The 15,338-nt window shown below is 39.8% G+C and overlaps 1 protein-coding gene and 1 long non-coding RNA gene across 2 annotated transcripts in view; both read left to right on the top strand.

The window, feature by feature from the left end:
- Window positions 1–15,338, top strand: part of ADAMTS5 (ADAM metallopeptidase with thrombospondin type 1 motif 5) — a 43,736-nt gene that overhangs the window by 6,724 nt on the left and 21,674 nt on the right. Inside the window, exon 2 of the mRNA XM_035017537.1 lies at window positions 6,334–6,466. Coding sequence (XP_034873428.1) covers window positions 6,334–6,466 — 133 coding nt within the window. The remainder of the gene's footprint in view (window positions 1–6,333; window positions 6,467–15,338) is intronic.
- LOC118018800 lies at window positions 2,818–5,625 on the top strand. Its single transcript, XR_004681488.1, has 2 exons — window positions 2,818–3,062; window positions 4,706–5,625. It is a non-coding gene; the product is annotated as an uncharacterized LOC118018800 (long non-coding RNA).

Genomic DNA, 15,338 nt, shown 5'->3' with positions numbered 1-15,338 from the left:
TAGATATCATGGAAATACATTAGAAGGTTGCCTAACCTGTCTGAGTTCAATTTGGAAGAAGGTCTAGGAGTTAGCCAGACCCATAAGGAGGAGATAGGCTTGCAGACATGCCCACTATCCTGTGCAATGGCCCAGAGGCAACATGTGAAATGTAGGGGGTCAGGAGTGTTATGATAGACAATATGAGGACAGAAGGGTGACGGAATATAGTCTAGAGAAGATGATAACAACTAGATTATAGAAGAAATTGTATGGAGAGAGAGAGAGAGTTCTCGTCTTTTAGGGACACTAATCCTATTGGATCAGGACCCCACCCTTAATGATCTCATTTAATCTTAACTAGCTTCTTATGGATAAGTCTTCAGCATATGAATTGAGTTTTGGTGGGGGAGACACAAGTCAGTCCAAAGCACCCTGCTTAAGAGTTTAAATTGTCAATTAAATCCAGTGGGAATCTATGGAAGAAAACAGCAGTGACCAGCAGTGTTCCCAGAATGAGCCTTCCAACATGAGTAGTTGAACTCAACCCAGGGGGAGCCTTTGCAGGCTATTTGAGTAACCTTCAGGAAGAGACTTGAGATGGTCAAAATTAAAGCATTAGCATTAGAAATTGAGAAGCAGGGACCAAATCAAGAAATTTTAAAATGAGGTGGATGTGAGTTCATTAAGCCTTTCCAGCAAAAAGAATGTTTGGGCTAAGGTTTGGCACCAAAGGGTTGATAAGATATGCAGGAAAGAGTGGACAAGAGGGGTCATAACAGTGCAGTGGAGGCTGACAGGAAGCCTGGGTTGCATTGTGCAAGGTTGAATGCATGGTGCAGGCTAATCAGATCGGGGCTCTAGAAGGTAACTGACTGCAGCATACAGGCAGGGGAGTTATAGGAGACAAAGGGACCACGTAAAAGCCTCAGATGACAGTGCAAGCAGGAAGGAATAATGGAAGGAAACAAGAAGGTGTAAACAGTTACCTGAGACATTTGGTAGATGGAATCAGTGACTTACAGTGGCCAATCAGATGTGGCAGGAGAGAGAGAGAGGTACAGGAAGAGATGTCCAGGTTTCTTATCCAACACTTGCATTTTCTTCTTTTTTGGAATATCTTTCTCAGCACATTTTGTAAGTTTTGTACGCTTCTAAATTATTGAGTCTTACCAAACACACCATAGAGATAAAGACCATGCCGTATTATTTGTCGCAGTAAAGGAATTTACTTGGTCAGGCACAGGTTATAAATGTAAAAGATAACAGTAATGTCAAGAAAAGCATGCGTGATGATTTACCAGTATCCTGGTGAAGGTGGTTCAGGAATTGGGATGTTTAGATATAGGTCTGAATTTTGACTTCAGCAGTCTCAAGCTTGCAACTTTGGACATTTACCGCCCCTGAGCTTTAATTTCTCCACCTATAAATTGAAGTGTTTTCATTTAATACCAACACAGGTAGAACTGGAAAGACGTAGAGATCAACTGATCCAAATCCCTTATGTTAATGATGAAGGAACTTTGTCTCAAAGCATATAAACAACTTACGTAATGACTCTTACTAATAGCGTTAGAATTAAAAAGTGATCTACTTTGTATTCATTGTGTCTAATCAGCTTCCATTCCTGTTCTCCAAAATGACTCTTCCAAGCATGTCCTCTCAGCAATCCCTAACTCACTGCCTCCCTCTCCCCCTTCTTCTTACTTCATGTTTACAGACAAAATGTCCCATCTTGGAACTCTGGGCCCAGACTGTCTTTCCAGCTTCTCCTGATTGCCTTCCACCCAACAAATCCTGTATTCTCCAGTCATGACAAACTTCCTGTCATTCTCCCAAATAGAACCTACCTTTTACCATCCCCTGATGTATTGACCAGTCTTTCCTAGTTAGGATCCCTTCCTCTAAAACTGTCAGACTTCTATCCATCCCTCGATATCTAGTTACCTCCTTCGAGACAATTTTATTGATTCACTCAGGGAGAGCTTGTCGGTTCCTCTTCTGCATTCCCTCAAAAATCTGTTCATAATAGCATGTCATAATCTGCTTCCCTCTTGGCATATCTGTTCTGCTCACTAGACTGTGATGTTTCTTAAGGTCAAGATCAGATCATATTTATTTATCACAGTATCAGCAGATTGTGGGCACACAGTAATTAGGAATAAGTGAATCTGGATCCCTTGGTCCCTAATCCAGCTGGGCTCTGTAATGTTCGATATTACCTGGTTGTATTCAGAAGCGTGGATAGAGATTGTATAATATGGGTCATTATAATAATCAGACTAATAGACCCAATTAATATAGTTTCTCTTGAGGGGCGCCTGGGTGGCTCAGATGGTTAAACGTCTGCCTTCGGCTCAGGTCATGATCCCAGAGTCCTGGGATCGAGCCCCACATTGGGCTCCTGACTCAGCAGGGAGCCTGCTTCTCCTCCCTCTGTCTCTCCCCCTGCTCATGCTCTCTCTCTCTCTCTCTCTCTCTGTATCTCTGTGTCTCAAACGAATAAATAAAAAATCTTTAAAAAAAAAAATATAGTTTCTCTTGAGATCTAAATCAAGACCTCTGTGATTGGGGATTGCTGCATAGGTAGCCAGAAAGATAGATGACACCTCAAGAATTGGATGCACAAGATAAATGTAAAATATGGTGTGTAAGTGTATGTGTTTTTTGTTTGTATATTTTTATGCAATCCCAGTTTTTAAAAATATGTTATTTACTTATTTGAGAGAAAGAGTGAGAGAGAGGGAACAGGAGCAGAGTGAGGGACAGAGAGTGAAGCAGACTCGCCGCTGAGCAGGGAGCCCGATGAGGGGTTCATGACCTGAGCAGAAGGCAGACACTTAACCAACTGAGCCACTGTATGTTTGTATAATACATATAACTTAAATATGTACCACATCAGATTAATTCTTCTATCACTAACCCCTCTTCATAGGAATTGGGAAGAGAGACAGACATCTAAGACTAGTTAAACCCTCTTCTGTGTCCTTCTCTTGAGCTCCATGCTTTACCATGCTTACGAGATGGGAATCTCTATGGAAACAGAAGTTGCTGTTCTTTAACTTCAGATTCCATTGTACAAGGTATTCTTGGTTAATCTGGGCTTTCATTGTTGCAATTGTGATGACATCTGTTCTTCTCCCCTTGTGTTTCTTCTGGCTCCTTCCCTCGGTGTGTTTATGCTTCTTGAAAGACCAGCCTCCCAGTCAAGGCTAGAAATCCTGCAGCCTCTATTACTCATTCTACTCTGTGCATTCTCATGTGTGCTTGGTTCAGTTTCCCCACCCAGTACCGACCACTGGGATTTGCTAAGTTGTACTATCTTCTGGGCAACTGCTTCTCACGGTAGCATACTTCACTGGATCCCTGCCCCCTACTCCATCCAAAAGAATAGATCTGGGTGCTACTGGGCCTTCTAAATTCCATGATGAATCACAGATATTGACATATTCATAGCCCTCTAAATGGCCACACCTGGTGAATGGTCACCATGTCAATGACCTCCCCGTCAAGTCTTCATTGGTCTTGCTGACCATCTCAGCTCTGTTTTTGTGTTACATACATACTTTTGCAACCCTTCCATTTTACTAAATCTTCCTTTGCATTGCTATCTACACCATGGTGAGAAGATATTGATCTTGCATGAAAAGAACCATCTTTAACGTAACAAAGAAGTAACTTACCTTCTTATCTACACTGACCAAGCAGAAAAACTCTTGTCAGCACTTGTAATTTAATTACCTTTTCTGTGGACAGTGTATGTGATTCACATTTTTCCAGTATTCGCCTGCCTCCAGATCCATAAGATGGATGGATGGATGGATGATAGATAGATTGATTGATAGATAGATAGATGCTATTGCCACTTTAGTTTCCTTACTCCTGTTCTGAATTAAAAAAAAAAAAAAAACTCCTACAAACTTTGAGGTTTGCACCTATAAATGTTGTTATAAAATTCCACCAGTAAATAAACATGAGTGTGATGTGCTGCTGTATTCTTAAAGTTTGATGCACAAGTTGAGTTTTAATACATTGAAATGAACCTTGGATTGCAAAGAAATACAGACATTCATTGTAAATCTTGGGAATGAAACCATAACAGGGCTGTCAAGGTTTGAAATTGTGTGAATGAAATTGAGAGCCAGTTTACATAATTATTGTTACAAAAATATATAGAGTATGGCCATGTCATCAAGGGGTTTAATCAGTATGTTTAAAAAAAAAAAACCTGCTTCTGTTCACAATTTTGTCACATGCACACATTTTTATGGCAAAGGGCCAAATGAATTTAATGCAATTCAAGGATAACAAGGACAGTTGATAGCCTCTAATGAGCAATTGCTACCAGCAACAGAGAGATACTAAGAATCCAGTTTAAACTCTATTCAGAATGGGAGGGCCATTTCCATTCACTGTGGTTCTTCATCTGAGCTTATAAATGACATATGGAATAAGAAGGGAAAACAATTCTTGCATTTTATTATTTGAAGATAACGAACCCCAAATCATGAAGATAAACATAAATCTTGGTTTAAAAAAGTGTGTGCAGAAATAACCTACGGTGTCTAGCAATGACAACTGAGTCTTTCGTCTTAAAGTTACCGAAATGATTGGAGAAAAACTGAATTAAAAATGTATTGTACTATATTATTATCTCAAAGACTGATTATTATGCGAAAGTGTGTTCCAATTTCAATTTTAAAAACTACTAATTTGTTCTCAACAGCTGTAATTTGAGATCCCACGGATGACATATGAGGATACACAGGAAACTTGGGGAAGCTATTGCTGGTTTGGTCACTTGATTCACCAAGGCTACTCGGCCGAGATTTCCACTGTCTGAAGCTGTAATAACGTGGTGGCAGCAATGTAATTCATCACAGCTGGGATCTCATAATATATAGAACACAATAAGAACCTGAAAATGTACTAGAGAGATCATAGGGTATATATTTTAGATATTCTTTACCTTGATTAGATTTGTATGCAGCAATATAGGGAAGAGTTAGAAGAGTATGTTGACATTGAGTAGGTGACATTGGTTATGTAGTAATGATATCTTGCACTGACTTCCAAGAATCTGTTGAGATCTTGCTAGCATATTGCATATTAAGGTGTGCAAGGTCTACATTGCATCTGACTGTATGTCACAATTCACCTCAATTAAGCAAACGTTCGTTGAGTTTGTAGCATAAGCCAGACATTGTGGTAGTTGGGGATACAAAGACGGTAGCTATAATAGAAACAACACTTATTATTGCAACTGGTAAATATATCATCTTTCATAATAATTGATGTTTTTTTTAAAAATTCTTTCCTTCTACGATTATTCACTTACGGCTTACTCTAGGATATTGTCTTGCTTTTTTGGATGTAAATGTACATGATTTTAATTAATTTTCATTGAAAACAGTAGTCAAGCACAAGAAGTTCTAATGTCTTTTAATGCTCAAATAGCATATAAGGGAAAGCTGTTCATTACAAATCTATCATGTCAAAAATTTTGGTTTATATTTTCTCTTTATGCTTCATAACTTAAAATTATCTTGTGATGTCTCTTTCATCCAAATTGATCATTTTTAATGAACATTTTAAGGGGATGTGATCCTGTTTTTCTTTGAGAATCTCTTAAGAGCTCTACAACTTCTCACCAAAAAAATGCACACACTCACTTATACAAACACAATATACTACATGTATTTTCTGCGGATCGATCAAATTGAGAAATCTACATGAAATCTACATCTTCAATCTACATGAAATGCTATGAGTAAGAGCGTATACATTTTTGAAGACACAACCTCTGAAATTACAGCTCCATTTGGAAATTAGGAGATGATCTTTCCAGGAATTACACTCCTGGATTACAATTTAGTTTCCCGTTTGAATTACTGATACACTGATATTTTGCCACAAAAAGTGCTTGCAGTTTGCCCCGGTGATGGAAAATAAATTATTAGGCCAGGCTTCTGATAAATTTGGCACGAATTCAAGCCAGAACATTAGGGCTTTAGTAAGCCGGACTCTATGTGAAAGTGATCCCAGACACATGTGCCTGTAGATACGCAGCAGAGCTTTGGGAAAGCTGCAGCGGCTGTTGTAAGGGACAAACCACAATCCTAGGACATCTTTTTTAAATGTAATTGAGTCCCATCCTCCTTCTGTGCCTCTGGGACCCAGAGAAGCGTAGAGGAGTCGATGCCGTTAGTTTGTCTTTGGACCATTTCCAGAGCTGAACAGGTGATACCATAAACATATCCCACTCTTGCCGTTTGGAGTGAGCAAGTGGCTCTACAAGGTGGCTCCTTCTGGATGTAAATTGATTTTAATGATTTCTTTCTTTCTCCCGGGCAGGATTTATGTGGGCATCATTCATGTGACACCCTGGGAATGGCAGACGTCGGGACCATATGTTCTCCGGAGCGCAGCTGTGCCGTGATTGAAGATGATGGCCTCCATGCAGCATTCACCGTGGCTCACGAAATTGGTATGCAGCGCCTTTTCCCTGCCCTCGCCAAATCAAACACTCGTAACAGCTGCAACAGGAACCAAAATACTTGGCAATTAATTCCAGATTTCTCCAGGTTCAGATGGACTGTTGGGGATTACATTTGTTTACATTTGCACTTTTAGGGTTAACTAGTTAGGGAGGAGGAAGGCAAAGCCAGGCACACAGTAGATGTTTCCTTTTTGACAGTGTCATTTGAGAGTTTAAAAGAAATTTGCTACTGATCCTGTCTTCTTAAGCATCCGGCCGTGACTCTTAGATGGAATTTGTCACAGTTGATTATGGAATGCAGGGATGTCGCTCTTAAAAGTTACTCGAGGCTCTACTGACTCATCCAGGGCTAATCAGTTTGCACAGAAATTTGTCAGGTTTATTCCATTGTGCGTGATCAGAGCTCCTGTCAAAGGTAAACAATAGCTCATGGTAAACAGTCCTATCTCCTTTTTTAATAGCAAAGACAGTGAACAGGGTTCAGACCAGCAGTCAACAGGGTTTGTCTTCCAATGTCACCCGATTTCTGTGTCCTAAGAAACGAATCTAAATCTTAAAATTAGAAATTTAGGACTGAGTTCGTTGTTGAAAAATATCCCACCAGTTAGGAAATGTGTTTCCCAGGCGATGACCCAGGCTCAGTGTATGAGTACTTTAGTACTTAGAATTAGACATTAGAATCAGACACATCTGGGCTCAATTCTTGCTAGAGTACTTTCTACTGGTCTTACTATTTAAACTCTCAAAGCTTGTTTTCATATCTGAAATACAGGAATATGCTGCCGATTTCATGGAGTTATTTGAGGGACCAAATTGGGTAGGTTATAGATACCAGTTGTAATTTACACCCACATACCCTTCTGTTTTTGCTTTTTAGTTAACTAGTTCATTTCATTTTAAATGTATTTATCACCTTTTATCGTCATCCTTTCGGGAGCAAAGTACGGTCTGATACCTTTTTTGCTGTATTTTTATTAAACGGATTTAGTTTTTAACCTAAAACCATAATTTTTAAACAGAAATTAAAGCTTCTTTTTCACATTCCTAGTAGTAGTAGGCAGAGAACATTTCATAAGGGGTAGATTTCTAGCTGCTATGTTTTCTTTGGAAAGTTAAAATAACTTCAAAGCAAAGATGTCATTGTGTAAGACAATATATTGCAGCAGTGAAATAGAAATCGGTAGTTAAATTTCAATTCCTAAGTATTAATCATAACCTCAGTTTTCTTAACTGACCCTCTTTTTACCATCTAAGAAAAAAACCACACACACACACAAACATAAAACCTTAACATGAATAACCATCCATCAGCATCACTGATAATAATTTACATATTATTAATTAGACTTCTTTAGCCTCAAGATGGAGCCCCATCTCTGCCTCGATGGTCTCTGTTTGGTCTCATGCAAGAGATTCAGACATCTAGTCTCAGTCTCTCATCTGTAAGGTGGGCTAATAATGAGGTGTGACTCTCTGGTGTGCTTCTCTAGAAGACCTGGCATATCCAAAAAGCTTTTTTAAAACACATAAGCCACCTGAGCTTCTGGCCTGGGAATATGTTTTCACCTATCTCTCATTCGTACCTATTAAACTGATAATAAAACAGCCAGATATAGATCCTTAGTATTTCTTACCCATCTGTGTCGGTGCACGAGTCAGTGAGAGAAACACAAGAGCTGCCCAAGGCAACATTGAGAATGTGCAGTGGAAGCTAAGAAGAATTAGCCCAAATCCTTGAGAGGATTGTAATTGAGCAGAGATGATTTCAAAAGTACACCAGTAATTAATCACCATTATTCAGAGTGACGGAAGTTCTAAAAGAAAGGTCCTAAATCCCTGGGTAGGCAGAGGCTGGTTCGTTTCGGACTGGGTAAGCAACACAGTTGATTTGTGGCATCATCCATCCATAAGATTACGAGCCCTAAATCCTGATCTTCTCAGGAAGGGATTACAGAGGTCTTGAGGGAAGGGCTATCTTTTCCTTCAATCCTGCAGTGATCTGCTCTCACACATCGTTAGCATCGGGGAGGTTTCTCTGTAAGAGAACCACTGAGGCAGTAAATGCAACGTCTCTGGGGCTGCACTGATTCTCAAGGCAGCTGGGCTGGAATGAAGAACCTTCTAGCATCACTTTTCCCGGACCTCCTGAATTCCTAAACCAGGGGTTGACACCAGCCAACCTGGCAGTCTGAGAGGTAGGAAGACAGTTGCTGATGAGAACAAATGTTTTATTAAAACTATACATGTACGGTAAGAACTTTTCTTAACAGTGCAGGATTGGACAGTGCAGGTTTTACAAGGGAACGATGCAGGAGAAATGTAGGCTTCTATGGGAAAAATCAAACCTGAATCTTTGATCCATGACTCTGCCCTGGGTTCCCTTTAATTTCTTGGTTGGGCCAGCTCTATTTAATTCTTTAGAATTCTTTATGAGCCATTCTTCATTCAAACACTGCCTACTTAATTTGCCTTTCTGCATTACGTATAGCCGAATCGGAGAAATTTAAGATCTGGGGGTGGGGGATATGGACTTAATTTCCCTTTCATAAGGGGATCTGGCTTTCATTTGCTTTATTTTCTAATTGCTTTATTATTCTTTAATTTCACTTTTTGCCTAAATATTGTGAGCATGTGTCATAAAGTACGAGCCTTATAGACATTAGAGATGATAACCTCACAAAATAGTTCCTAATCATCTGTCTATGATTACGGTCTTGCCTCTGCAGCGAGTGTGATCTTTGGTAATGCTTCTGGCTGATCTGTTTCCAGGGCTTTATTTTTAGATTGTTGCATGAAACCATGGGTCTGAGCTAACCATGCTCTGGATTCTAATTCCACTCCATTCTTATGTAATTTCCTCCCTTCCCTTTTATTAGACACTCACCACTTTACAGATTGGGAGGTTATATATACAGGCCACGGACGGTGACAAAGTGACCTCAGTCTTGCCCGAGTGCGTTGACTCTGCTTGAGCCCATTCCCAAATGTGCAATCCGCTTCGTGTACACAGCATAAATATATGACCATGCTCAAAATACAAGCCGTGGAAAAAGTTTCCAGGCTGTTCCCGTAGTTTTTCTACTTTATTTCTCCTATACAGACTAAGAGGATAGATTTGATTGAGAATAAGGCTTTTCTCAACAGACTTAAAGTCTCTCATGCAACGCCCCACCGTTGCTTCTTTCGGCACATACTGGTTTAAAATACAAAGTCATTGTATCTGAATCAAAACTTCCCTTTGGTCTTTTACCCCCTCTATCTGAAAAACGTCCTAACTTGCAAATGAGCATGTAAGATAAATAGCAAGTCTGAAGTGCCTCTGTTACACCTTTTCTATCCATCCTGTAAAAATCAGGATGGTTTCGAGGGACAATTCTGAAAAGTGACTCTTTTCCTAGACCACATATTAAGGTGAACACTTCTCTTCTCCTGCTAATTGTTTCTAAAAAAAAAAGATGGGGCGCCTGGGTGGCTCAGTCGGTTAAGCATCTGCCTTCGGCTCAGTCATGATGTCAGGGTCCTGGGATTGATCCCGGTGTGGGGCTCCCTACTTGGAAGAGAGCCTGCTTCTCCCTCTCCCTCTGCCGCTCTCCCCGCTTGTGCACTTGCTCTCTCTCGCTCTCTCTCTGTCAAATAAATAAATAAGATCTTAAAGAGATAAATAAATAAATAAATAGAGCTAGACTCTGAAGGTATGTCATCAACTGATGCCAATACAGGCTTCCGGAAAATAGATTTTGATAAGTATAGACTACACAGGCAGTAATAATTTGTCTTCCCCCTTGCTCTTATGTATATGTAAACATTAACTAAACCATTAGGACATTTTAAAAAGTTGCTTTAAACCATCAAGAACACAGTCCCCATCCCTGTGCCTTGAGTGGAGGCAAGAAATGTGGTTATGGCCATTTTACAATCCAAGTGTGAACTGTAGAGAGTTTTCAGATGAATGTAAGTTTACATTTTGAGTTTATATTTTTAACTTGTCAAACTTTTATTATTGGCTTGTAATAATAAAGATTGCACCTGCTGCCCACATGGTTCTTCAAAATAATAATTTTATTGATGTTGGGCCAGCTTCTAATATGCTAGGGGGAACAATCTGATTTTATTTAGACTAATGAAATCCATAATTTGCAAACTTGCTGAAGCTTGGTTTTATAGTAGTTAATTATAAAATGTGCTAAGTGAATCTCTCCACCATGAAAGACTCCAAAATGCTTCCTAAGCTAAAGTCAGGCAACTTAGAAAGTCGAAACCAAGGGTGCTTGGGTGGCTCAGTTGGTGAAGCATCTGACTTTGGCTCTGGTCATGATCTCAGGGTCCTGGGATCGGATTGAGACCTGCATTGGGCTCCCCACTCAGTGGGGAGTCTGCTTCTCCCTCTCCCTCTGCCCCTTCCCCCCTTCCTCCCCCCCCCCGCTCGCTCTATCACTCGTGTTTTCTCTCTCTCTAAAATAAATACATAAAATCTTTAAAAAAAAAAAAAGTCAAGGCCAAATATTCAGCTGGAGGCTAAGGAAGTGGCTGAGAGGCAACCCCATGGCTGCCCATGTTTTGCTGTGGTTAGAAGGAGTTCTCTGGTTGTGCTGATCTGCATGTGACTGTACTCCCATGGATGATTAGATTAAACAAGGCTGGGTTTTGAAAAGCTGCAGAGGCCCTAGAAACACCGTAGAAGGAAGCCAATGCCCAGAATCAGATGTCAGGACGGGCTGTGAGATGTGAAGTGAAAGGAAACTAGGATTAAACTTGGTATTTTCCCCCAAACCTAAAGCTTTAATCAATGAACTGAGCCTTTTTTGGGGGGGGGGGGCGTCTAGCCTGGAGCAATGCTACCCTATGTCTTTCTTGGCCCCCAGATGAAAGGTGGGAATGGGTCTATACTCATACGGCCAGCAGCACTGAGAAATTTAGTGTTTAGTGTCAGTTCTGTATTTTTTAAATCCTATCCCAATTTCCATTCCTCTTGTGGAGGCCAAGAGACTGTCTGCCACACGTGTGGAAATCCAAGTTAAAGGTTGCGTAAAAAGTAAATATATTACAAACGTAGTGCATGATTTTTTTTCCTCTAATGAGCAGTCAATTTCACCTTCTCTCCCAAATGAAGAGTGTCTAGTAATATCAAAAATTTTTTTTTTAAGATTTTATTTATTTATTTGAGACAGAAAGAATGAGAGAGAGAGAGCACATGAGAGGGGGGAGGGTCAGAGGGAGAAGCAGGCACCCTGCCGAGCAGGGAGCCTGATGCGGGACTCGATCCAGGGACTCTAGGATCATGACCTGAGCCAAAGGCAGTCGCTTAACCAACTGAGCCACCCAGGCGCCCGTAATATCAAAATTTATCAGAGCTACTTGAGATTAGAGTACCAGTAAGGAAAAGTATAACAAAGCCAGGATATCAGTGAGAACGATACAGTTAGCTCACAATCCCTGGGCCTTTTGATATTTGTCAAGCACATTTTCTAAGCACTTTGCCTCTTTTATATCATTCAGTCCTCACAAAATGCTATGGGGTCAGTACTCTCAATGAGACACCTAAGAGAGGAAAAAACTGACACACAGAGATACAAGTGTTTTTAAAGATTTTATTTATTTATTTGACAGAGAGAGGTAGAGGCACAGCAAGAGAGGGAACACAAGCAGGGGGAGTAGGAAAGAGAGAAGCAGGCTTCCCACCAAGCAGGGAGCCCAATGCGGGGCTCGATCCCAGGACCCTGAGATCATGACCGGAGCTGAAGTCAGTCGCTTAACCAACTGAGCCACCCAGGCGCCCCAGAGATACAAGTGTTTTTAAGAAGTTTCTAAACCTGTCTGAGGTCAACAACTAGTATACTGCTAGGGTAAGATTTGAACCCAATTCACCTGGCTCTAAAGCCCAAGATTTTCCTGCTACCCTATAATGGTTTGTTAGTGTTCATTTTCAGGGAGATAATACTGAATTTGATTCAAAAGGAGATGGACACAGCTAGCTATAAGGTGAAAAATTAAGTTTTCTTCCTTCCAATTTATATAATTGATACATTTACTCACCATTTATGTTTAATGTTTTGAAATGGGAGTTTAAGAATTTTATCTTCTACATAAGGATTTGCATTTGAATAGACATGCATGATCCCATTATTGGAGCTCCTGGTTCTCTTCAAGGATTCTGGATTCTGATCCCATGTGAGCTGTTGGCTCCCTCTTCAACCCCTGGCAAGACCTTCTTACACCTCAATAATCCCAGCTGGAAAATTAGGTAAAATAAAAACATGACTTCATTAAGAAACAGATGCTTCATCTGAGCAGTGCTTTCTTAAGTAAACACATTACAGAGCTTCTTGTGACTATTTTTTTAGGATGTGGTGCTGTGTCCCTTTGTTCATTGGTCAGTTTGGGGTCAAGAGACAAGAGTTTGAAATTCTGTTTAATTTTCAGACCAAAGTTTAGAAAAACAAGTTAATTTCCTTCCTGAGGTTAATGTGATAAGTCAGCCCTCGTGGTATAGTAATACCTGAGCTGAATAAGGAGCTGGACCAGTTTTTTCCTTTATAGTAATGTGTCTTCACCTGGTGTACATGATCTCAGATTTTTTAACATGATTCATTTGTGAATTTAAGGAGGCAAGATACTTTTTAAGTCTAGATTGTGAATATCAGAGATGAAATGTATTTAATGAAATGTCACCCATTGACCTTTAAAAAGACGATTATCATACTAGAGAAATTACTGGGTGACTAATTATTTGCTAATTCTGAGATAATGATATAATTCAAACGCTTACCCTATAGACTTTGCTTTGACATAATTTATTGTGAAACTCATGTCCTTAATGTAATCCAAAGAAATTCCTTCTTGATGTCACTTTGTGTGATGGGCACTCATTAGCAAGACTGTTCTATTTGTGATACGATTTAATATCTATTAAGAATAGATCAGTATTTTCTCCAAAAGTGCAATTTACATCTTGATTTTTAATAATGATTTCAAAAAGCAAGATAGAGTTTTGAGGTCTGCATCACCTGGGAAAATACTGGATTACACAGTTGCATTATTCTCTGAGTTTCCCTGACTCCTGTAATACCTTTTATTTTCTTATTGCGTATATAAATACAAATGCCATTAACAAGTGCACCCACTACTCGAGTGTGTTTGTTTCTTCATTGCCTCAGGATTTGAGGTGAGAAGTTTCCAATTACATCAATCAAGAATTAAAGATTGACTAAGAAAGATAGCATCCTGAGCAAGATTGCTTAAAGCAAACAAACTGCTCTTCAATCTTTTGCATGTGACTAATTACAAAATACTAATACCTGCAAATAAAAACATGAATACAAATACACATACTAATTCTTCCAAATACAAATACTAATTCTTCCTTAGAGGGAGACCTTGAGGCCTCTACTTGAAACCCTGACAGGAAATTGTTGCCTTAAATCTAGTATCTGCATTGTCTCTTCTCAGGAGGGGTTTTACTGTCTGAGCTTGGCTGAGCTTCTTCAAAACTCTTACCTTCAAAACTGCTCTGACTCCCCTTCACTCTTCTTTTCTACATGGATCCGAGAAAGAAATACCTGAATTGCCTTTCTCTGTGGGTTTCTTGACTCTGTCACCCCGCCTCCTCCAAGGACCTCACCCCTCAACTAACTCTGCTCTGTATCATTCCAAAAACTCATCATGAGATACATCTCGATAAAACAAGTTAGTTTAGGGGTTGTAAACATTGTCTCCAACAATCCCTTATATTCTTCATGTGCTGTCTTATTCTCTGGCACACATTTGTGTAAATCCCATCTGTGCTAATCCTGCTAGAGCCTGCTTAGCGGAGAAATGCTTAGTTTCCAACCCACACCTGTAATTTTAAACATCTCTGTGGGTGATTGATCAACCAACTCTCATTGGAAAAGGCAGTTGTCCTAGGAGAGCCGTAACATCATGATGCATTCTGATTAAGCCTTTCACAACACCAACTCGAACTGTATTATTGTCAGCTACAACATTATATTTTAAATTTCCTGGATTCTGGATTTTTCAGTTCATGAGCTTTTAGTCTCATAGTGTGTTTTCTCTAATGTGAGTGTCCTTTTAAAATAGCTTGTGCTTTTATATGTCCCTTGCCATTTCAGGGCTCAAAGATATGGGCATTTCAGACTGACATTAGATGTCTTAACGTCATGATTGGGTGATCACATTTGAAAATAACCACCTCTTTTGCTGTTCCCAGCCCTTAGTATGGCTGTCACGTCTCTCCTGAAGAGCATCCAAACATTCCTCACACTGATCTTCCATTTTATTCCTGTCCAGCTCCTGAAGGGAAGTCACATGGGTCTCTCTCACTGTGCCCTGGTTCCAGCTACCGGAACCAGCTGCCTGTTTCCATGGGTGCTTAAATGTTCTTCGCATTGACCATGACTCCCGTTATCCTTGAGAGAGTATGCCTCTCCCAGCCAGCTGACAGACTTTCTTCATGGAAAACAAAACATTCCTCCAAAGAGTCTGTCTCTCAGTTGACCCTTAAGCAGCTCATTCCTGACTCACTTTTGCAGACCTGACAAAATTCACATCTTCTTTTAGCTCTTGCTGAGGTGGAACTAAGATTTGTTCATGCTCAGAATGGCAATCTTTTCTGGGTGCCATATAAAAATTTCTTACACGTTATCTTTGGCAGCAATTAAGTTACATTGATAAATTAGTAAATTTAGGTAGTATAAAATTCACAATATTATGCCAAGTCACATGCCAAAAGATTCATAAAACTGTACCAAAATATTTTTAAATAAACGGCTTTGCTTATATAATTGAAACTATAAAAATTAGATGCCTCGCCATTCTGTATGAAAGAAAAAATTGAGGTACTCTGCCGGGTTTCTTAAAGCGA

Source organism: Mirounga leonina, unplaced genomic scaffold, assembly GCF_011800145.1.
Source record: "Mirounga leonina isolate KUSES-001 unplaced genomic scaffold, KU_Mleo_1.0 Mir_172, whole genome shotgun sequence".
Taxonomy (NCBI): domain Eukaryota; kingdom Metazoa; phylum Chordata; class Mammalia; order Carnivora; family Phocidae; genus Mirounga; species Mirounga leonina.
This window is presented reverse-complemented; position numbering and strand designations above follow the sequence as displayed.